We start from the raw sequence: 20807 nt of genomic DNA, 5'->3' as shown, positions 1-20807 counted from the left end.
CCCCGGGGCGGGGGGGGAGAGGGGGGAGGTTCACCCCCGGTAACCGGTACCGGGGACGCCGCCTCAAACCCGCCCATCGCCGCTTTACGGCCTGTCGCAAACTCCCCGCCCATTGCGGCGGCCGCCGCCGCGCAGCCGTAAAGCGGAGCCGCCCGCGACCCCCCGCCCGGTACCCGCAGCCCCACCGGGAGGGAATGGGGGGCTGGAGGGGGGGGGGCGAGGTGTGGGGCGCGGAGGAGAGGGGCGAGCGAGGCCTTGGGAGACGGGGCGGGGCTGGCGGGGGGGGGGCGAGCGAGGTGGGGGGCCGAGGTTGGGGGGGGGTCTGGGCCTCTGCGGTGGGGCTGAGGGCGGGGGGCCAGGGACGGGGGGGTGGGTGTGGGCCTGCGGTTGGGGGGGGGCTGCGGGGCCGGATCCCCGCACGCCTGGGGCTGTCAGCGGCCCTGGGGGGCCGGGCCGAGCCCCATCCCCTTTTCCCACCCCCCCCCCCCGGTGCCTGCTGCTGCAGCGTGGGGCTGGGCCGGCTGCGGCCCCCCCCCCCCCCCCCGCCCCGGCGCTGACCCCCGTCCCCGCACCCCCAGGCTGGCAGCGCGCCCCCCCACCCCCCCCCCACCCCCACCCCGGCACCATGGCACACGTGGGCCACAGAGTGGACTACCTGGCCGGCTTCTGCTGCCCGGTGGGGGGGCTGGTGGCGGGCAAGCCGCGGGTGCTGTGCCACGAGAACGAGATCTACCTCTCCAACGGCAGCGAGTTCGTCTACGTCTACGACCAGGAGGGGAAGGTGCTGAAGGTGAGAGGGCTGCTGGGGCGGGACGGGGGGGCTTCGTCCCCCGTCCCCCCCCACCCCGCGCCGGGAGGGTGCTCCGGAGTCCCACGAGGCCCGTGTCCCGGGACGGGGCGAAGGAGGAGCGGACTCCGGTCCTGTCCCCCCCTCACCAGTCGCCCGGTCCGGGGCCACGGGGTCCTGGTCCTGGGGTCCCTCCGTCGGGATCCCCCACCCGCAAACGAAATTCACGAGCGGCACCAGGCCCCCCTACCCAGCTCCGAGGCCCCCTCTGGGCGCGGGGGGTGCTGCTGCCTGGCCCCGCTCCTAAACCTGCTAGACAAACATTTAATTGAGCTGGAAAGGCTTTTTTTTCCTCCCCGAGCGAAGCGACGTCCCTTTCATTTCTCACCTACAAAGGGTTTCGCTATTGTCTTTGCTGTGACTAACAGCAGCCGTCGTGTTGAGTTGTACGCGGCTTCTTTTTTTAATTTGCTCTTATTATCGCTTCTAAGCAAGCCACCGCTGTAATATCAGGATTTGCCTCCTACACTGCGCTCCTTCTCGGGAAAGTAGATCACGTCCCGGCTTTCTGAGCGCTGGTTCCCCTCCCCTCGGGGAGCGGGAGCGACGGGCCGCCTCCGCACCTGCACCCCTTCTCCCGACGCCATGCCCCTCGCCCGGGAGAGCCCGGCTGGGGCCGCGAGCTGCGGCGCTGCCCAGGGATAGATTTGTTCCTGGGAGCTGCTAGTAATCCGCGCTTGCGGGAAATAACGGCTTTGGTTTGCGGTTGGGTTGGGGTACCCGGGAGGCAGCGCTGCCCAGCGAGTGGTTTCTGACTGAGCAGGGCTCTGCCCGCCCTGGCAGCGTGGGCCCCCGGCTCCCTCGGCGCTCGCACCTGCGCCCGGCAGCGCCGTCCCCACCACGCAGGTGCCGTAGGAAAGTGACATTTTTTTTCTGCTTTTCCACGCAGGCCGTGTACCGCTGCCCCGACCAGGTGTGGCACGTGGAGCTGCTGCCCCAGCCGCGGCAGCTCTACATCCTCTGCGCCCACAGCGGCATTTACTGCGTCTCCCTGGAGCAGCAGAGCAGGTGAGCCGGCTGCCGCCCCTGGGGATGCGAGCCAGCCCGCGCCGTTAGCCCCAGAGCCGCTTCTTGTGGCCACGGTGCCGCGTTGGGCCTCACCGCTGCCCTCTCCCCGCCCGTCCTCCCGCGAGCGCGGGAAGCAGGATGCGGTTGGAAGCTTGGGCTCTCTCTGGGTCGCCGCTCTTGCAGCAGATGCTAAAAGCTGCGCTGCGGGGAGCTTGCTGCCGAGGGCCAAGATGAGAGGCAGCCAAGGGAAGCGCTGGCTTCGCCCCGCGGCTTGGCTAAGAGCTCTTCCCTGTTTGCTTGAAGGTTAATGGAGCAGACGGATGGCGACGGCCAAGAAAGCAATTGCCCTTCCGGCGCCTTCCCCGTGGACTCCGACGCCTGCATCTTCCCGGACGCCAGCCTGTGCATGTTCACTCTGCTCCACAACTTCGTCATCACCTTGTCCCAGGCGCACGGCAAATGGTGGATGAAGCTGCACGAGCTCCCGCGCCCCGAGCAGGAGAGCCCCCCGTACCGGCAGGTCAGCGAGGTGGGCTTCTGCCCCGGCCCCCAGCCCGGGGACGAGGGGGACGGCCCCCCCTCCCACTTCCTGCCCGTCCTGTGCTGCGCGTCCTCCCCCGGCACCGTGGGCTCCGGGGAGGGGCTGTGGTGCTCAGGGGGCTTCGTGCTGGAAGAGCCCCTCTTCAGCCTGCTCTTCGGGATCGACGCTGCCATGCTGGAGTCTCCCATGATCCTCTGCGGCTTCCCGGACGGACAGCTCTGCGCCGTGCCGCTGAAGGCCCTCAGCTCTTCGCCGGCCGTCGACGGCTGTCACGACGTTTCAAACCAAGACCCCCCCGTGAAAATCCTCCATCATTTGGAAGAGCCCATCGTCTTCATCGGGGCCTTGCGAACCGAGCGGAGGGCGGCGGAGGACGCCGAGGACGAGCAGCTCTTCGGAGACGCTGGCTGTGACTGCGTGGTGGCCGTGGGCCACTACGGGAAGATGGTGGCCGTCAAGGCGGATCAGAGGGAGGAGGCGTCGGTGCCGGAGCTCAGGGAGTACTACTTGCGCGGGCCCATTCTCTGCGCCGCCTGCGGCAGCGGCAGCCGGATGTATTACAGCACGCACTCGGACATCTCTGCCGTCGATCTGGACTGGGTTGGCGATTCCTCCGACCCCGAGGACGCGGAGAGCTGCACCGGCGTCCTGCCTCCCGTCCTGTCTCCGGCCAGCTTAAGTATCTGTAGCGTTGTGGCTCTTTCCTTGTCTTCTCGGGCGTCAGAAGGTACTGCCGGCAGCGGGGCGTGCGCTGGGTCTTGGGGTGGAGCGGGGCAGGACAGCCGCCTGTACCGGCCCCTACGTCTCCACCCCTCCTTACGGTGCAGATTGGGCTCCGTCCTCCATCCGTTCTTGTTGACTCCCCTCGGTTTTGTAAGTCGTTTCTGTCCAGCATGCCGACTCGGGCTGAACGCGAGGTGTGCTGGCAGCTCCGGCTCTTCCCCGCCCGCTCACGGTTCCTCTCCGCACGGCGTCGCAGGAAGCGGCCAGTCCACCCAGGTTTCCGCGGGGTGCTCGCGGCAGCCCTGCCCGTCCCCGTGGGCTCCCGGCACGGAGAGCGGCCTGCGGCGCGCCCCGAGCGGGCTGGGACGGGGCTCGCCCCAGAGAGGGGGTTCAGGCCGCTGTCTGGGCCGCGGGCTGCTGTGCGGCTGCTCGGAGCCTGCACGCGCTGCGCTCTGCAGCCCCGCAGCTTGGGTGCTCGTTCTCCCCGCCGAGGGCGGCGCGCGGTGCCCGAGCACGGCCTGGGCGCGCAGCGAGGCGCAGCGCTGGCCCTCGGGCGTGGAGAACGGGAGCAGAGGGCCTGTACGCGGGGGGGAAAGCGTCTCGCAGGCGTAGCTGAGCCCCTCGCACGGGGCAGCACGAGCCGCGAAGGGGGCCGGAGCAGGCAGGTGAGCGAGGAGAGGCTCCTGGGGCACCCAGGCATGAGCAGGGTGCCCTGCCCGTGCCCGGCCCCGCTCGCTGCCCGCAGAGCTGCATGCACCTCGCCGCCGGGGACCCTGCATGGCAGCGCTGGCTCCCAGGGCGCTGTGCCCCCCCCCCCCCCGGTGCCTCCCCCAGCTGCTGCTGGCCTTGGCTTGGGGGCGGCCAGCTCCGGGAAGCACGGCTGGGGCGACGGGGACGGGACAGGCAGGAGGGGGACATTTCCTTTCTCGGGGAGCTGCGTGCGAGGTGGCGTGCTGTTGTGCTCCCTGTCCTGTCTCCGTCACGCCCCTCTGCAGACAGGGGTGATACCTCCGGCTCCCGCTGTCCTGGGGCAGGCAGTGCCGTCCTGTGCTCCCCGTCCCCCTGCATCCACGCCCCGCAGCCGTCAGGGAAGCCCTGGCCGCCTCCCTGGCCCCCTCTCGCTGCCTCTCCTCGCCTGACCCGCCGCTGTCTGTGCCCGCAGGTGAGTCGGAGCTGCTGGCTCTGTCAGCCAAAGGCCGCCTCATGAGCTGCGGCTTGTGCAGCCCCGAGGACGCCGACGCGGAGCTGACGCCTGCCGAGGCCGGTCGGAGGATTAAGGAGCTGCTCTCGGGGATAGGCAACACCTCCGAGAGGTACGGGGCAGGGCTGCTCAGTGCCGCGCGCTCGCGCTCCTCACTCGGCGAGCTGCTGGGTTCGCGGGCACCGCGCCGGGTTTTCGTGCGTCGGCCGTGAGGTCCCTGGCAGAAACTGCTCCAGCGTTTGCCTTTCCGGAGAGCGGGAGCCTGGCTGGGAAGCTCCCCCCCGACCTGGCCGGGATAAAAATAGCGTTTGAGGGCAGCCCTGCCTGCCGCCCCGCTCCCCTGGGAGCAGCCGGCTCCGGCGCTGCGGGCAGGCTGGTGTTTACAGCCTCGGCGGCAGAAGGTGGGAGAGGCAGGGTGCCAGGCGCTCCCAGACGCCCCGCCGCGCTTGCCAAGGCGGCGGTAACAGGCAGGGCAGGCGCGTGCCGCCGCGGCCGCCTGCGTGCAGGGAGGGGACGCGGACGGATCCCCCTCTCCTCGACGGGGGATTCCCGGGGTCTGGCTGGCCGGAGCCGCTCCTCGGGGTCGGCTCAGCTGATGGGGGCTCCCGGGCAGAGCGGCCCTGCAGGCAGCGTGGAGCCGGGGCTGCCTTGGAGAGGGAGCCGGGGGCTTCCCGGGGCAGCACAGGGCGCCAGGCTCGTGCCAGGGACTGCTCGTCCCGTCTGCGGCGCCGGCACAGCGCCCTTCGCGCGGCAGCCTTGGCGCTGGCCTCCGCCACGCTCCCGCCGCTGCCCCGGCGTCCTGGCCGCCGTCCCTCCTGCTGTTCCAACACCGCCGCTTTGTCCCTGCAGAGTTTCCTTCCTGAAGAAGGCGGTGGACCAGAAGAACCGAGCCCTGGCCAGCCTGAACCAGGTGATGAACGTGAGCGCGGCTTTGCTCTCCAGCCAGGAAGGCCAGAAGCCCATTGCTTGCACCGTCACTGCCAACTGGAGCTGCCTGCTGCTCCAGGATACCGTCACCATCTCCTGTCTGCTGGAGAACTGCAGCGAGTACAGCCTGGAGGAGGGCTGGACCCTCTGCGTTCAGCTCCTGGCCAGCCCCTGTGCCTTAGAGGAGGAGTCCGTGGATTCGGCCACCACCTTCACCTTCCCCATCGAGCAGCTCCTCCCCGGGAACAAGAGGGAGCTGACGCTGCCCCTCGGCCCTGCTGCGGACGCCAAGCTGGACCTGCCTCTGACCATCTCCTGTGCCCTCTACTACAGTTTACGGGATATTTTGGGCAGCGGCTCCGACTCCTCCGAGGCCCTGGATGACCTCTTGCTGGACGACTCGCCCATCCTGTCCCCGGACAGAGAGGGGATCTGCCTGCCGCTCAGCGAGTGCACCATTGACATGCTGCAGTGCCTCCGTTTGGAGAGCAGCCCCCCCAGGCCCGATGCCTCCCCGCCGGCCGCTGCCCCCCCCGCCCCCCCAGACCCCGTGGAGACCTTCCTCAAAGTATCCCGGGAGCAGACTGAGCCCGAGGAGGTGAAAGACGGCGAGGTGCCACGCGCCCCGGGAGAGGGAAACCCGCCCCCCTCAGCGGCGTCCATCCGGGTGTCCTCGGAGCTGCTGAAAAATGCGCTGAAAACCTCCGGCTCAGGTGGGTCCCCGGAGAGGAGCATCCCGGGAGCTCCTGGGCGTCTCCTTGCGGAGAGGCGCTTGCATCCCGGCTTGTGGCAGTCCCGGGAGACGCTGGGATGGCGCTGCCGCAGCCCGTGCGCACAGGCCGGGGCGGTCACCGGCCCATTCCCTGGGCAGGGACGGCTGCGCGACCCCGCGCGGTCACCGCGCCGGCGTGTGTGTGCCCCCGGGCCAGCGCATGGGCGCGGTGGCAGTGCCGTGAGCGAGCTTGGCTTGTCTCAGCAGGGACAGGGGTGGCCCCAGTGCCAGCCCCGGCCTGGCAGGGGCCGCGCCAGGCCCGCACCACTCCCTCCGGCATCGCTCTGCCCTGCGCGGGGCTGCTGAGCCGCAGGGACGGCGTTCATCGGTGTAACGAGCTGTGCTTTCTCTCCTTTTGTCCCCAGATGTGCCGCTGAGCTGTGCCACGCTGCGCTGGCTGCTGGCTGAGAACGCCGGGGCCGAGGCGCTGAGCAGCGGGGAGGTGGCATCGGTGCGCGGCGCCGCCCCGGACGGAGGCGAGGTGCAGCTGCTTGTCCGAGAGGCAAGGAATGGGTTAGCCCGCAGAGGAGCTCCCCGCGCCCCCCGTCCCACGGAGCCGGCTCCGTCCCGCAGCCCCTCGCTCGCGCCCGGGAGCTGCTCTGGCCGGTTGTGCTTTGCTGGCTCTGCAAAGTGGGGGGAAATCACGGCTGGATTCGGGGTGTAAACGTGACCTGCTGCAGCCTGAACCCCCTTAATGTGAAAATCCCCTTCTGAGCGCCAGGGAGAGATGCTAATTGCTGCCCAGCTCTCCCAGCGCCGCCAGCTGAACCCGCGCCGAGGGGCCCAGCCGCCTGCGTGCTGGCAAAGACCTGGCTCAGGTTGCTTCACACTCGAGAGCACTAATGTCACCGGCGTGATTAGCGGCAGCGCTGATTCTCCTTGAGCTGAGCCCGCCCGAGTAAATCCGCCGGGGCGGCGGCCCCGCGTCTCAGCGGGGAGCGGGCATCCACTCGCCCCTGGCCGGGGCTGGAGGAGCGGGCGAGGGCTCGCCTGGCGCTCAGCGGCCGCCTGGGCCGAGCCGGGGGCGAACGCCCCTCGGAGGGGCTGGGCGAGGGGTCCGACGCGCCCGGCTGGGCTGGCGGCGTCTCTGCTGCGTTTGCCCGCGCCAGGCTGAGAGCAAAGGGGTCGGGGGGTGCAGGGCATCGGGGCGGGGGAGGAGGCTCCTGGGGAGCCCTGCGTGAGGACGTGCTCCCCGTCCCAGGTGGCCATGAGCGACCTCAGCCCGGCCGGCCCCATCCAGGCCGTGGAGATCCTGATGGAGAGCCCGTCCCTGGCCCACATGTGCAGGACGCACCACGCCGTCGTCCGGCGCATCCAGGTACGTTCGCCCGCGCCGCGGGGCCCGGCGGCCGTGGGTGGCCCTGGGGGGCGGGGGGGCGGGCCCTAAGCGAGCCAAAGCCCTGGGACCAAAGCCTGGGGGTTGCAGCCGGGTGCTCCGGGAGGGTTTTTCGGGCACCGCCGTGTAGCAAACAACCCGGCAGGGCTGGGGAGTGGGGGACCATTGCGGGCCCCAGGTGGTTTGGCAGCGGGGCCCCTGCGGCACGCGAGGACTTCCCTGAGGTGTTTCGGCACCGGTGAGGGTGGCGGAGACCTGCCTCCCACCCGGAGCCGTGGCTGGGGGTCCCGGCGCTGGGTGCTGCCGGCTCTCCCGGCGCGCACCCCAGCAGAACTCTGCTCCCCGCAGGCGCTGGTGCTGGAGCAGGCGGCGCAGGGCTCGGGCCCTCCCGACCTCCGCATGCAGTACCTGCGCCAGATCCAGGCCAACCACGAGGTGAGCCGCCAGCCCGTGCCGGGGCGGTGGGCACCCGCCGCGCCCCGGCCCCCTCCCCGTGGGGCACAGGCCGCTGCGGATTCCCCCCGCCGCGGCCCCGAGCCCGCGGGCGTCTCTCGAGCTCCGTCTCCCTCGCGCAGATGCTGCTGAAGGAGGCGCAGACCCTGCGCGAGCGGCTGCCCCTCGGCGAGGAGGGAGCCGCCACGGCGGAGAAGCTCCTGCACATCTACCGGCAGCTGCGCAACCCCAGCCTTGTTCTCCTGTGAGCAGAGGGGCGGCCAGCGCGCCCGGGGGTCCCGAGCCCCGCCGGCCGGGGTGGGCGCCCAGCGGTGGGGAGAGCCCCTCGCCGAGGAGGAGCGGGCCCGGGCGGGAGGGCCGGCGGGGAGGCCGCGGCAGCGGTGGTCCGGGCTGGGGGGACACGTGTGTGTGTGTGTGTGTGCGTGTTTCGTGGTCGTGTTGTCGACAGCACCGGAGGGTCGTGGGGCTCCGGCGGCCGAGCGGGGGCTCCTGGGCTGGCCCGGGCCTGCCCTGCCGCCCCCCACGCAGCCCGGCCGCGCCGGCGGGCAGCCCCCCGGGCCGTGCTGTCTCGTGGATGTTTTAGCCGTGGTAGTTTAGCGCTCTCCCGGCGCCGCGCCGGCTGCGGGCTGTGCCCCCGTGCCGCCTTGCCTTTCGGGATCAGGACAAACAGGGTGCTGTGCCAGGGTGCCCAGCGGGCGCCCGCCCGGGGGAGCCCCATTTTCTGCTGGGCAGGGGAGGGGGGTTTTTCCGCTCCCCCGTTTGTTTCTATAAATTATCTTGTATTTCTGTGGCGGTGCGGCGTGTTTTGGCCCGGTCCTTCCCCGCACCGCTCCAGTGTCTGTAAATCTGTCGTCTGCCATGAAAACGATCGTGCCGCTCAGCCAGTGCCCGTCTCCTTTCCTTTCCCTCTCCCCGTGGGGCCGCCGCCGCCGTGCCCCCCGCCCCGGCCCTCTGCCAGGCTGCAGCCCCCTCCCGCTCGCCCATGGGCATCCCAGCCGCTCCGCGCTCCGGCTCCCCGCGCAGCCCCTCGGCCCTGCGCCCGCAGCGGGTTTGCTTTGCCGAGCTCCCACCCGCCGCTGCCCCGCACCCACCGCCTGGCAGCCCGGGGGGTCCCTGCGTCCCACAGCAGCGGCAGGGCCGGGATGTCCCGCAGGATCAGCCCTTTCCTCGGGGCGCGGGGGCTTCCCACCGGGCCCTGCCGGGGTTACGGGCTCCGGGCTGGGCACGGAGAGGGGGACGGGGGGGTCCCGGGGCTTCACCCGCGCAGCCCTGGGGCCGCGGCGGGAGGGACGGAAGGCGAGGCGCTGCCCGGCGTGATCCAGACTGATTTTAATGCCGCGAGTCGAGGGGCGTGGGGGACACAGCTGCCGTGGATGGTGCCACCGCCGGCTCTACCGCCAGCCGTTGCTGGGGGCCGCCGCGGCGAGGGGCCACCGCGGCGAGGGGCCACCGCGGCGGGTCAGTACTCCCAGAGCGTGGCCCGCAGCACGGAGTCGCTGTCGGCGCGCAGGGTGCCGGCCGGGTCCCCGCGCAGGTACCGCCCGTTCTTCCCTTTGATGGCGACGCGTCCCCGCTCCCGGAACTCGAAGAAGAAATCCTCGGAGAGGTCCCCGTCGCTGCACACCGACCCGCTGCTCGCCACGTACCAGAACTTGCCCCCCTGGCCTGCACAGAGAACCCGGGGGCCGTCAGCGGGGTCTGGCCTGCCCCCCCCGGCAGCCCCCTGCCCCGGCAGCCCCCCGGCCCTCCCCCACCTCGGATCTGGTAGGCGCCGTCGCTGAAGCTGATGTGGAAGACGTCGTAGACGGAGCGGTTGGAGTCGAGCAGGTTGGAGCCGCGGTGGTAGCAGACGAAGCCGTGCTCGCCCCGCAGCACCAGCATCGGGCGGTTGATCAGCTTCAGCATGAACTCCTCGTCCTCCCCTGCGCGGACCCCGGCCCTCAGCTCCCCGGGGTGGGGGTGCCGACGCCGGGACCCCCCCGCCCGCCCCCGGCACTTACCCACGGCGTCGCTGACGGCCGCCAGCTGCCCGTTCCTCTTGGTGCAGACGTACCGGCCGTTGCTGGCACGCAGGGCCACCCGCCGCCCGCGCCACTCGATGTCGAACATGGTGTTGGCAGCGCTGGCGGCGGAAGGAAAGCGTGAGCCGGGGCAGCCTGGCCCCCCCAGGGCCCCTCCCCAGTCCCCTCCCGGAGCCCCGCGCCGCGGCACGGCCGCACTCACACTTCGGTGGCCACGGCCTGGATGCCCCCGTGGGCCACGAGGGTCCAGTAGCTGCCGGTGTTGGTGTGCAGGCTGCACTTGTTGGTGTCGCGGTCGATCTGGAGCTGGAAGGTCTCGTGGTTCAGCTCCTCGTCCTGGTTCGCCGAGACGTTGACGCCTGCGGGCGGGAGCGGCCGTCGCGCCGGCCACGTGCGCCCGTGAACCGCGGCTGCGCCCTCCCTCCCCGGCCCCTCCCCGGCAGCGGTAAATCCCTCTGCGAACAATCGTGCTAATTGGGCCGGTTAATCTGATTGCCGCCACGTCCATCTGGTGAGCGCCGCGGCGCACAGACCCCTTATTTATAGCCTGCCCGCCACCGTCACCCGGCCCTAAGCCGCTTGGCACGGCCGCGTTCCCGGCGCGCGCGGGCTGGCAGGGCGGGCGGGGGCACGGCACGGCCGCTGCCCCGGCCCACGGGGGCCGCTCGGGACCCCCCGCGGGCGCTGGGGGCCGTGGTGCCGTCTGGGACCCGTGCCATGGGGGGCCGGCTGCGGGCACGGCTCTGCACGGCCCCTCCTGCCTGGGCGCTCAGCACACGCACAGAGCCGCGTGTGCAAACACACACACGTACCCCGCACGGCGACGCAGAGCCCCGCACGCTGCGCTGAGCCCCACGCGCGTGTGCAGCACTGGGGAGCCGTGAACACGCGTGCACACGCTGTGCTGGGAGGAGCCCTGCACACACACACACGCGGGCTGCACAGGGCTGCGCACACGCGTGTGCACACACGGCGTCGTCCCTGCACAAACATGTGTGCGGCTGCAGGCACCGCACGGAGCCCTGCCCACGTGTACACGCGTGTGCACACCCCACGCACACCCACGGAGCCCTGCAGAGCCCCCCTGGCCGCAGCCCCCCCCCCTTGCAGGGTCTCCTGCCGCGGCGGGGGTCCCGGGGGACCCTCCGTGGCCACGGGCGCTGTCGGCCGAGCCGGTGCCGGGGATCCCTTCGGGGCGCGGAGCCCTTACCTTGCCGGATGGAGACGAACCTGCCGTTGGCGGCGGTGAAGACCACCTGGGGGTGGCTCTCCTCCAGGTCGAAGAGTTCGTCTTTGCCCGGCTTGGAGCTGCGGCCGGACTTGAGGGTGCCGGTGGGTCCCGTGGGCGCCAGGTATTTGCCGTCGCAGTCCTTGAAAGCCAACTTGCCCGCCTTGAACTCGAGGGTGTAGCCGGTGCGGGCGCCGGGCTCGGGGACCAGGGTGCCGTCGCAGCGCAGGTAGCGCTCGTCGGCCGTGCGCAGGCTGTACTTCTTGTCCTGGAAGCAGAGGGTGATGAGGGCGTCCACTCCCCAGGGCAGGTTGCTGTCGGTGGCGATTTCGTCCTCGTGGGCGCTGAGGTGGGCGTAGCGGCGGCGGCTGACGCTCAGCAGGTTGGCCTGGGGGTGCATGGCCAAGTGCACGGTCCAGAGCTCGCCCTCCGTCACGCTGGGCGCGAAGCAGGACAGCCGATCCTCCCGGCCGCCGAAGAAGCGCCGGTGCGGGGCCGACTGCAGCGCCCAGCGCCCGTCCGACTGCGTGATGATGCTGAAGCGTTCATCCCGGCCCGGCTCCTCGGCTTCGCACCGCACCTTCCCGTCCTTGTCGGCACCCAGGTACCGGCCCAGGTGGCTCTTGAGGAAGACGACGGAGCTGTCGGCTTCATCCTGCTCCAGCGTCCAGATCTGCTTGCGCTTCAGGCTGGGCGCCGAGGCGTTCACCTTGTAGCCGAAGCTCTCCGCCGTCAGGTACCGGCTCTCGCAGTTGATCAGCCCGAACTGGATCTTCAGGACCTGGTGGATCCCATTCGTTGGCATCTTCCGCCGGCGCGGGGGGCTGGCGGGGGGTCCCCGGCCCTGCCGAGCCCGGGCGTGGCGGCCGGTTGCACCCGCGGGGACGTCCGCGCTGCCCCGGCACCGCTGCCGCACTGGCACGGCCGGACGGCTGGGCGCTGCGGGGGGGGGGGTGGGCTGGGGGCCGCGGCCCGCGTAATTAGCCGCAGGTAGGATTAACGTCCGGCCAGATTGCGGCGGGCACCGGGGTGGCCGCAACCTACGGCGAGGCCTTCGCCGAAACCCTGGGCGAGCGGGCGCCGCGGCGGCCCCCCGGGCGGCTCCTCGGGCTGTGCGGCCGCACCGCTGCCCTCCGTCGCCGCCGCCCCGGCTCTCGCCCGTCCCGCCGCCGAGCTGCGGGTGGAAAACTTGGGTGGGAACCCGATCCGGGCACGGGCCGGCGTATCCGTTCCCGGCGGGTTAAGGTTACCGGCCCCTCTGATTCAGCAGCGGGTCACCTCCAGCCGCGCCGCCTCCCGGCCAGCCCCTAAGCGCCTTACCAATTAGCCAGGCATTTTGATTAGTTTAAACCTTTTATCCTGCTTTGGGGCCCTTGGCCTCCATCTGTCCTGCGGCCCCAAATCCCTCCTGCGGCCGTGGATCGGGGTCACGGCCGCCCCCCAGCCGGGGCGCGGGGTCCTCGGTTCCGCGGGGCTGAGACCGCCCGAAGCTCGTGACGGCGGTGCGGGTGTGCTGCCTTGGCGGGGGACGGGGGGGCAGGAGACAGCCCAGCCGAGACCCCCGGCCTCGGCCACGCTCCACGGCAGGGACCCGGGGACGGGCAGGGACGCTCTCCGCCTGTGCCCCAAATTGCTCGGACCCCCGGTGCCACCCCCTGCGCCGGGGACCGGCCGTGCGCCGGCGACGCCGCCGTGCCGCGGCGAGGCCTCGGCCGCGATGGCTGCCGCTGCCGCCTTCCGTCCGGCCGCGCGGCTCCGGTGTCAGCGCGGTGCCGTTATTGTTCCCGAAAACAGGTCCCGGGGATTGGTTGCCTCATGACTTTTTCATGGCCGGGCTCTCTCTTACCGCGCCGGGGGGGCTGCCGCGGCCCCCCACGCCACCGCGTTACCCGAGCCGCGGGCCGCAGCGCCGTGCGATGTAAGTGACCCCTGCCGAAACCGATACGGGTCGGCTTTCGGGCCTGGGCCCGGGATAAGTGGGTCAAGGTCCTGTATGGGCTGGGGGGCGCCGGGGGGGCGGTCTGGGGGGGGGTTGGTGGGCTCCCCGGGGCCCGGCAGGGCGGCAGCGCCGGCTCTCGGCGGGCGCCCACCGGCACCTGCCCGGCACGGCAGCCGGGAGCTGCATTTATAGGTGCCGGCCCCCCCAGCCCCCCCCCGGCGGGGGTCAGGTTCCCATCGGGGGAGGGGGGGGCAGCCTGGGCCCTGCCCCACAGCCCGTCCCTGCGCCCCCCCGGCCCGGGGACAGCCGGACCCCTCCCCACGCGCTGCGGCCCCGCTCCGCGCTGAGACCCGACAGCTCGTGACAGCCCCTCCTGCGCGGGGCACGGCGGGGGCCGGGGGGGGGGGGCTGGGTGGCCCTGGGGACGCCTCCCCATCATCACCCCCCCCCCCCCCCGCGCCAACACCCTCCCGTCACCATGGCGACCGGAGGGGACGGTGACGCTGTGTCACCATGGCGACGGAGGCTGCGCACGGGCGGCGGGGCGGGGCGGGGCGGGGCGCCTTCCTCCCCTCCTCCTCCTCCTCCTCCTCCGGGGCCGAAGGTCCCCGCGGGGCGGGGCCGGGGCCGCTCCGGGCCCGATCGCTCCTAATACGGCCGGGACCGCCCGCCCCGCACCCCGCGCCCCCCCCCCCGGCCGCTGCTCACCGGGCGCGGGGCTCCTTGTTTGGGCAGGAGGAAGCGCCGGGGCCGGGACCCCTCCCCCCACGAGTGTCCGTGGCCCCCGTGGGGGTCCTGAGTCACGGGCGGGGGCTGCCGGCCCCGGGGACCCCTGTGCGCCCACACCAGGGGCGTCCGGCCGGTGCCCCCATCCCGGGCTGGGGAGCAACGGGGTGCGACCGTCACCCACGCAGCCCCCCTGGGCCGGACCCCCAGCCCACGGAGCCAGTGCCCACCCAGCCGCCAGCCCCTAGCCCCTCCGCGGGCCACGGGGCCACCAGACCAGGGCTCGGTGACGGGACAGCCCTCGAGCTGGGCCGGGATGCGGGCAGGACCCCCGCTGCCCCCCACCCACCCCGGCACCCTGGTCGTGCTGCCCCCCGCCCAGCCCGGTGCCACGGCCCCGCTCGCGCCCCCCACGCCAACCGTCCAGGCTCGGTGGCGGGGCCGGCCGAGGAAGGCCTTGGCGCGAGGCGTTCCGTCCCCGCGCGGCGCTGGGAATCCCTGGGAAGGCGTCGAGCTCCCGCCGCCGGCAGGGACGTGGGCCACGCCAAGGCCGGCGACCCGCCGCCTCCCCGCGCCCGCCCAGCACAGAGGGGCTGGGGGGGGTGGGAGCCGGTGTGGGCTACCGGCTCGGTGTGTGGGCCTCCAGCACCGTGTGTGGCTACCTGCCGTGGTGCGTGGCTACCTGACATCTCGCATGGCTACCCAACGTGGTATATGGCTACCTGAAATCGTGCATGGCTACCTGCCATGGTGCATGGCTACCTGGTATGGTGCTTGGCTACCTGATATCATGTGTGGCTACCTGCCATGGTGCATGGCTACCTGAAATCGTGCATGGCTACCTGCCATGGTGCATGGCTACCTGGTATGGTGCTCGGCTACCTGACATCACGTGTGGCTACCTGGTATGGTGCATGGCTACCTGGTATGGTGCATGGCTACCTGCCATGGTGCTTGGCTACCTGACGTCACGTGTGGCTACCTGCCATGGTGCGTGGCTACCTGGTATGGTGCATGGCTACCCCCCATGGTGCGTGGCTACCTGACGTCACGTGTGGCTACCCCCCATGGTGCGTGGCTCTCCGGCCCAGTGCGCGGGTGCGAGCCGTGCCCGTGACGCCCACCTGCAGCGCGGGACGCCCAGCCCACGGCACCCCCTGACGAAGTGGGGGGGCCTGTGACGCAAGGAGGGTCCCGGCCCGGCGGGCTGGCACAGCGGCTGCGGGGGTGCCGGGGGGCTCTCCCCGGGGCGATGCTCTGGGCGGGCCGGGGGGGCGCCCGTGGGGGGTGCCACCCGTGGGGCATCGGCACCGTTTGTGGGCGCGCAGCAGCGCCAGGGCTGAGGCCCAGCTTTTCGGGGTGCCCGGCGCTGCCAGGGTGCTGCCCGTGGGGCGCAGGGCAGCCGGGGGGTGCTTACGGCAGTGGGGTCGTCACCGGTGGGACCCGCTGCCATCACCCGTGGGGGTGCACCGGGCGCGGCCGGGGGTGCAGGGCCTTTTCGGGGGCGGCACTGCCGAGGCGCAGAGTTGGGGCGCGGGGCGCTGCGCGAGGGCCGGGCGGAACCCCTGGCGGGGCGGGGGGCGCCGAGGGTGCCGGGTGCCGCGGGCGGGGGGTCCCCGGGTGCTGCCCGGGGGGGGGGGGGGGGAGGGGGGAAGGGGGGTGCTGGGTGCCGGTGCACGTGCTGCCCGAGGGGTGCACGTGCTGCCCCGGGGCCCTGCACGTGCTGCCCGGGGGGACGCCCGGCGCTGCCCCGGGGGATGGGGCGCAGGAGGGGGGGCGCGGTGCCACTTTCGGGGTGCGGGGCGGAGGCGAGGCCTGGCGGGGGCCCGGCGCTACCGGAGGGGATCCGGGCGCTGCCCCGGGGTGGGGGGGGGGGGGGGTGCCCGGCATTGCCCGGGGGGCCCCGCCGGGGCCGGGGGTCGCCGCCGCCCCCCCCCCCCCACTCGCCCCATGCAGGTTCCGGGGTGCCGCGGGGCGGGGGCAGCCCCGGCAGCCGCCCCACGTGGCCGGGGCCGCGCCAGCCAATGAGAAGGCGTGTTTCTGAAAGATCTCCATATATGGCGATGTTCTCGGCCGGGTGGGCGGGGCCGTCGCCCCCTGGGTATAAAAGCGCGGGGCTGGCAGCCGGACGGTCTCACTCAGCCGGCGGCAGCGAACCAGGCGGCACCGTCTACCCCAGCGCCGAGAGCAGCTTCCCCCGCACAGGTACCGCTACGGGCCCGGCGGCCGCGGGGCGTGGCCCGCGCCCCCCCACCCTCCCCAGGCGCCCCATTCTCCTGCAGCCCCGGGGGGTGGCGGGCTCGTTCCCGGCTCGGGTGGGCTATGGTCATACCGTTCCCCCCCCCCCCCATTCCCCTCCTCCGCCATGTTGGAATGGTCTCGCCCGTTTGACCGGTATATGGAGAGACGCGTCGCGATTGGTGGCGGCGGCGGGTGACGTCAGGGCGCGGGAGATTCAAACAGCGAAGGGCGGCGGGGGAGGGCGGGGGGCCGGGGTCCGTCCCGGGAAGGGGGGGCCCGATCCGGCCGCGCTGACCGGGCCTCGCCCCGCACAGCCTCCGCCATGGAAGAGGAGATCGCCGCCCTCGTCATCGACAACGGCTCCGGCATGTGCAAGGCTGGCTTCGCCGGCGACGACGCCCCCCGCGCCGTTTTCCCTTCCATCGTCGGGCGCCCGCGGCACCAGGTAGGCGGGAGGGGCGCGGGGAGGCGGGGGGGGGCCGGGGCGGTGCTGCCGGCGGGCGGGCGCTGACTCCGCCTCGTTCTCCCAGGGCGTGATGGTGGGGATGGGGCAGAAGGACAGCTACGTGGGGGACGAGGCGCAGAGCAAGAGGGGCATCCTGACCCTGAAGTACCCCATCGAGCACGGCATCGTCACCAACTGGGATGACATGGAGAAGATCTGGCACCACACCTTCTACAACGAGCTGCGCGTGGCCCCCGAGGAGCACCCCGTGCTGCTCACCGAGGCTCCCCTGAACCCCAAGGCCAACAGAGAGAAGATGACGCAGGTACCCGCCCCCCGCCTTGCCCGGCGGCCGCCCCTTCCTCTCGTCGCAGCCACAAACCTCCTCTTGTTATGACATCTTAAACCTGAGTTTGTGTTTTGTTTTTTTTTCTTTTCTCCCGACGTTTTCAGGGTTCTGTACTCCTGGCATTTCTCCCCTGACGCCTCAGGTTTCTTTCATTTGTGTTTCTGCCTGCGTTCTTTGCTTTTTCCTTCACACACTCGGGGGTGTTTTTTGCATGTCAGCATGCGTGTTCTAACACGGCTGAGAGCGACCCAGCTCACTGCTTGGCACTGATGGCTTTGGGTTTTTCTCCTCTTCCCCTCAGATCATGTTTGAGACCTTCAACACCCCGGCCATGTACGTGGCTATCCAGGCCGTGCTGTCCCTGTACGCCTCCGGCCGTACCACCGGTATTGTTATGGACTCTGGGGACGGTGTCACCCACACCGTGCCCATCTACGAGGGTTATGCTCTGCCCCACGCCATCCTGCGCCTGGACTTGGCTGGCCGTGACCTGACAGACTACCTCATGAAGATCCTGACAGAGAGAGGCTACAGCTTCACCACCACAGCCGAAAGGGAAATTGTGCGTGACATCAAGGAAAAGCTCTGCTACGTCGCCCTGGACTTCGAGCAGGAGATGGCCACCGCTGCCTCCTCCTCCTCCCTGGAGAAGAGCTACGAGCTCCCCGACGGCCAGGTGATCACCATCGGCAACGAGCGGTTCAGGTGTCCGGAAGCCCTCTTCCAGCCCTCCTTCCTGGGTAGGTGCGGGCCGGGGCGCTGTGGCGCGGGGCCGGCGGCGTTGGCGTGGGGCCGGCGCGACCCGAGCCGAGGCGCTGCGGGTGCCCTGACCGCCCTGCCGCTCTCCCTCCCCAGGCATGGAGTCCTGCGGCATTCACGAGACCACTTTCAACTCCATCATGAAGTGTGACGTGGACATCAGGAAGGACCTGTACGCCAACACGGTGCTGTCCGGCGGTACCACCATGTACCCCGGCATCGCCGACAGGATGCAGAAGGAGATCACGGCCCTGGCGCCCAGCACGATGAAGATCAAGGTGAGAAACGCCCGGGCGCCGCGGGCCGGGGTGGTGGGCGGGCGGGGAAGGCCGGGCCCCTCTGAACCGCTCTCCTCTCGCAGATCATCGCCCCGCCCGAGCGCAAGTACTCCGTCTGGATCGGCGGCTCCATCCTGGCCTCGCTCTCCACCTTCCAGCAGATGTGGATCAGCAAGCAGGAGTACGACGAGTCCGGCCCCTCCATCGTCCACCGTAAATGCTTCTAAACGGACTGCCGGCAGGCGCCTGCGCCCGCTGCACGGGTTGTCTCGCGAGTGTATGTTTGCCCAGGCAAATCCATACACCTCACGCTAGCCTCATACAACTGGAACAAGCCTTTCTCAAAAGAACCTTGCCCTTGGAAAGTCCGTACCTGATGTTAGATAAATGTCAGCACTGGATGCTCGCGCTGTCGCTTGATCTGACCCTTGTCACCCGAGTTCCCCGCTCCCCCGGCGCGCGCCTGAGCGCAATACCCTGTGCAGATCGGCTCCCGCCCGCGGGGCTGCTGCAGCCCCCCCACCCCCCGGAGAGCCCGTGCCCCCGCGCCGCTGCCGGCGCCCGTCTCCCCGCGCCGGGACCGGTGTGTACAGGGTATTGGGAGCCAGAGCCGCCGAACATCCAGTGTGGAGTATTCCAGATTTCCTGTAGAGGCTGGTAGGAGTCCATCGAGAATTCACTTCTGTCGCTGCCGTTCTAGCAAGGTTGGGAAAACATATCGCATCCGAGCCTTACGAACCAGTCTTCATCCTCCTCCCCACCCGTCTCCCAGTCGACATCACGGGGCTGAAGTTACTCGACTTGAGTTGCTGAAACTTGGCATTGACACCTGTAAATTTATGCATCGTTTAATTTATGTCAGATTTTTGTACGTTGCCTTAATGTTCTCACATGACGGTAGGAAAAACCAAAATTTGTAAGTCATCCTAAAGTTGAGAAATTGTAATGCCCAACAACACATCATTGTGTAAGGAAAATAAAAAAAAAAAATACATAAAAAAAGCTGCTGCAGTGAACCGCGTGTGGGGCTGGGGGGGGTGCAGCTGTCCCCCCGTGGGTGGGGAGCCCAGCTGCCGGGGTCTCCTCCCCTGGGAGGGGGTTGGTGGAGCCGGGAGGCGCTTTTGGGGTGAAAAGGGCTGTCCGGGGGCCAAGCGGGCGCTGGGGGCGCGGCGCTGGCTGCAGGCGCTGCTGGAGGAGCGGCTTTGGCGCGGTTGTGCCCGTCGTGCTCCAGCGCAGCGCTGCCTGGGCCGTGCAGGGGGAGCAGGGCTGGGTGCTGGCTGCAGGGGGGGCTGGTGGCGGCAGGGACCCCCAGCCCTGCACCCCACAGCACCCCGGGTGCTGCAAGGGAGCGAGACCTCCGAGCCCGGCGTTTCGGCTGCTGCCAGGCCCCGCGGCGCGGCCCAGCGCTGCTCTCGCTGCTGCTGGGCGAGAGAAGCTGGCTAATTAATTAGGAAGAACCCGCTGTCGGGCGCTGCTGCAGCAAATAAGGCCCTGGCTGGCGCTGCGGCTGCCCTCGACCCCCGGGGCGGCGCGGGGCTGCCGGACCCCCTCTGCCAGCCCGATCCCTGTGGCACGTCCCCCCCCCCCGTGCTGAGCCGGTTCTGGGCCAGCAGCCGCGCTCCCCTTGCCCCCTTCCCGAGCCCTGCACGAGCGTCTCCGGCCGGGCCGCTGCTCTTCCTCCCCTCCTCTTCGCCGGCGCGGGGCAGGCGTCGCCCAAAGCCGCCGGCGCGGCCGCGTGCGGTTCGCTCCGGGGGCACGCGGCCGGCTTCGACGCCCCGCGGGCTTGGTGCAGGGCCGCAGCCGCCGGACCGCGTGCCGCAGCGGGGTGACGACGGGCGGCTGTCAGCGCCGGCTCGGGACGGGGTCACCGCGCCGCGAGTTCGCGCTGCCTGCCCGTCCCCGTTTGGCTGCCGGGGGGGTCACCGTGTGGATTTTTGGGGGGGGGGGGGGGGGGGGGGTGACAGGGGGTGACAGGGACGGGGGGGGCCGTGACAGCTGGAGGTGCGGGCGAGCGCACGGCGCTGGGACGGCGCGGCCTGGGCCGGGATGGGCCTGGTATTGGGGGGGGGGGGTCTGGGTGCCCCCCGCAGCCTCGCACCCCCCCCCCGCGCCCCGGATCCCGGCGGGGGCTGGTGCAGGAGGAGCCCCCCCGGGGCCACCCAGCACCCGCGCTTGCCAAATGGCCGGCACCCCCCCCCCCCCCCCCCGCCAGCTGCCCGTCCGTCTGTCCGCCCAGCTGTCTGCGCGCCCCCCGCACCTGTCCCGCATCCCCGCACCCCCCCCCCCCGCCACCCGCTCCCCTCAGCCCGCCCGGGGCGGCCGCCAGGGGGCAGCACGGCTCCGCCGCGCGCCCCGCACCACACGAGTTTGCGCGGTCTCAGCTCCGCGCTGAGGGGTCGGCAGGTCGGGGGGGTGCGGGGGGGGGGGTGTCCAGGAAGGGGCCCCGTCCACCTCCAAAACCCGCACACCCCCCCCCCCCCCCCCCCCGACTCGTCCCTCTCCCCCCGCCGCCTCCGGGCCCCGCTCGCCGCCCCGGGAGGGAAGGGGTTAACGGCAGCCGGGTGGTGAGAACAAAGGGGCTCCCCGCCAGCCAATGAGCGCCGGGCTCGGCATCCGGGCTTCCCCTGGTTGGCTGTGGCGCGGCCAATGGCCCGCGAGCTCTGCCTGCCCGTCTGAGCCCACGTGGGGGTGGGAGCGCGCCGGGTCCCCCTGCCCCCCCCACCCCCCCACCCCGCGGCGGGGACGGGGCCGCAGCGGAGCCGGATGCTTCGTCCCGGCTGCACCCCCCCCCCCCCACCCCCCCCCCCTCCCCGCAGCCCCTTCCTCCCTCCTCCTCCCCGCTCCGGCACCCCTGCGCCCTCCGTCCCTGCCAGCGCCTCCCAAATCCCCGCCCGCACCCCCCCAGCCCCTGCCCCACCCTGCCCAGCCCAGCAGGGCCACCAAAACGTGGGGCCACCAGGTCGGGGTGCCCGGCGCTGGAGGGGTCTCAGGGTCCCGGGGGGTGCCCACAATT

At 71.5% G+C, this 20807-nt stretch overlaps 3 protein-coding genes across 5 annotated transcripts; 2 read left to right on the top strand and 1 right to left on the bottom strand.

Annotated features, from left to right (window-relative positions):
* Positions 1-125: 125 nt before the first annotated feature.
* FAAP100 (FA core complex associated protein 100) lies at positions 126-8688 on the top strand. 2 transcript variants are annotated; one of them, XM_086762529.1, is made up of 10 exons: positions 126-169; positions 579-790; positions 1737-1855; positions 2159-3123; positions 4282-4432; positions 5170-5960; positions 6385-6500; positions 7221-7337; positions 7704-7790; positions 7931-8688. In XM_086762529.1, exons 2-10 carry the CDS (start codon positions 626-628, stop codon positions 8054-8056), a joined length of 2637 nt encoding a protein of 878 aa, XP_086618655.1. In that variant the 5' UTR covers positions 126-169; positions 579-625; the 3' UTR covers positions 8057-8688. The 2 variants fall into 2 exon arrangements, with proteins under 2 accessions (XP_086618655.1, XP_086618654.1); XM_086762528.1 differs by having other exon boundaries at positions 6385-6521.
* A 432-nt stretch (positions 8689-9120) lies between these two features.
* FSCN2 (fascin actin-bundling protein 2, retinal) lies at positions 9121-12175 on the bottom strand. Of its 2 annotated transcripts, XM_086762344.1 has the most exons (5): positions 11040-12175; positions 10032-10188; positions 9809-9930; positions 9563-9730; positions 9121-9473 (listed from the first exon to the last, which is right to left on the bottom strand). In XM_086762344.1, the coding sequence occupies exons 1-5, from the start codon at positions 11860-11862 to the stop codon at positions 9268-9270; spliced, it is 1476 nt and encodes a 491-aa protein (XP_086618470.1). In that variant the 5' UTR covers positions 11863-12175; the 3' UTR covers positions 9121-9267. The 2 variants fall into 2 exon arrangements, with proteins under 2 accessions (XP_086618470.1, XP_086618469.1); XM_086762343.1 differs by having other exon boundaries at positions 9563-9930.
* A 3622-nt stretch (positions 12176-15797) lies between these two features.
* Positions 15798-18642, top strand: ACTG1 (actin gamma 1). Its single transcript, XM_086762053.1, has 6 exons — positions 15798-15927; positions 16278-16408; positions 16494-16733; positions 17059-17497; positions 17613-17794; positions 17878-18642. The coding sequence occupies exons 2-6, from the start codon at positions 16286-16288 to the stop codon at positions 18019-18021; spliced, it is 1128 nt and encodes a 375-aa protein (XP_086618179.1). The 5' UTR covers positions 15798-15927; positions 16278-16285; the 3' UTR covers positions 18022-18642.
* The last annotated feature ends 2165 nt before the right edge of the window (positions 18643-20807 follow it).

The sequence above is a fragment of the Chlamydotis macqueenii genome, chromosome 18 (genome assembly GCF_036417535.1).
Source record: "Chlamydotis macqueenii isolate bChlMac1 chromosome 18, bChlMac1.mat, whole genome shotgun sequence".
In the NCBI taxonomy this organism is placed as follows: domain Eukaryota; kingdom Metazoa; phylum Chordata; class Aves; order Otidiformes; family Otididae; genus Chlamydotis; species Chlamydotis macqueenii.
Note: the sequence above shows the minus strand (reverse complement) of the source record. Positions and strands in the feature narration are given on the sequence as shown.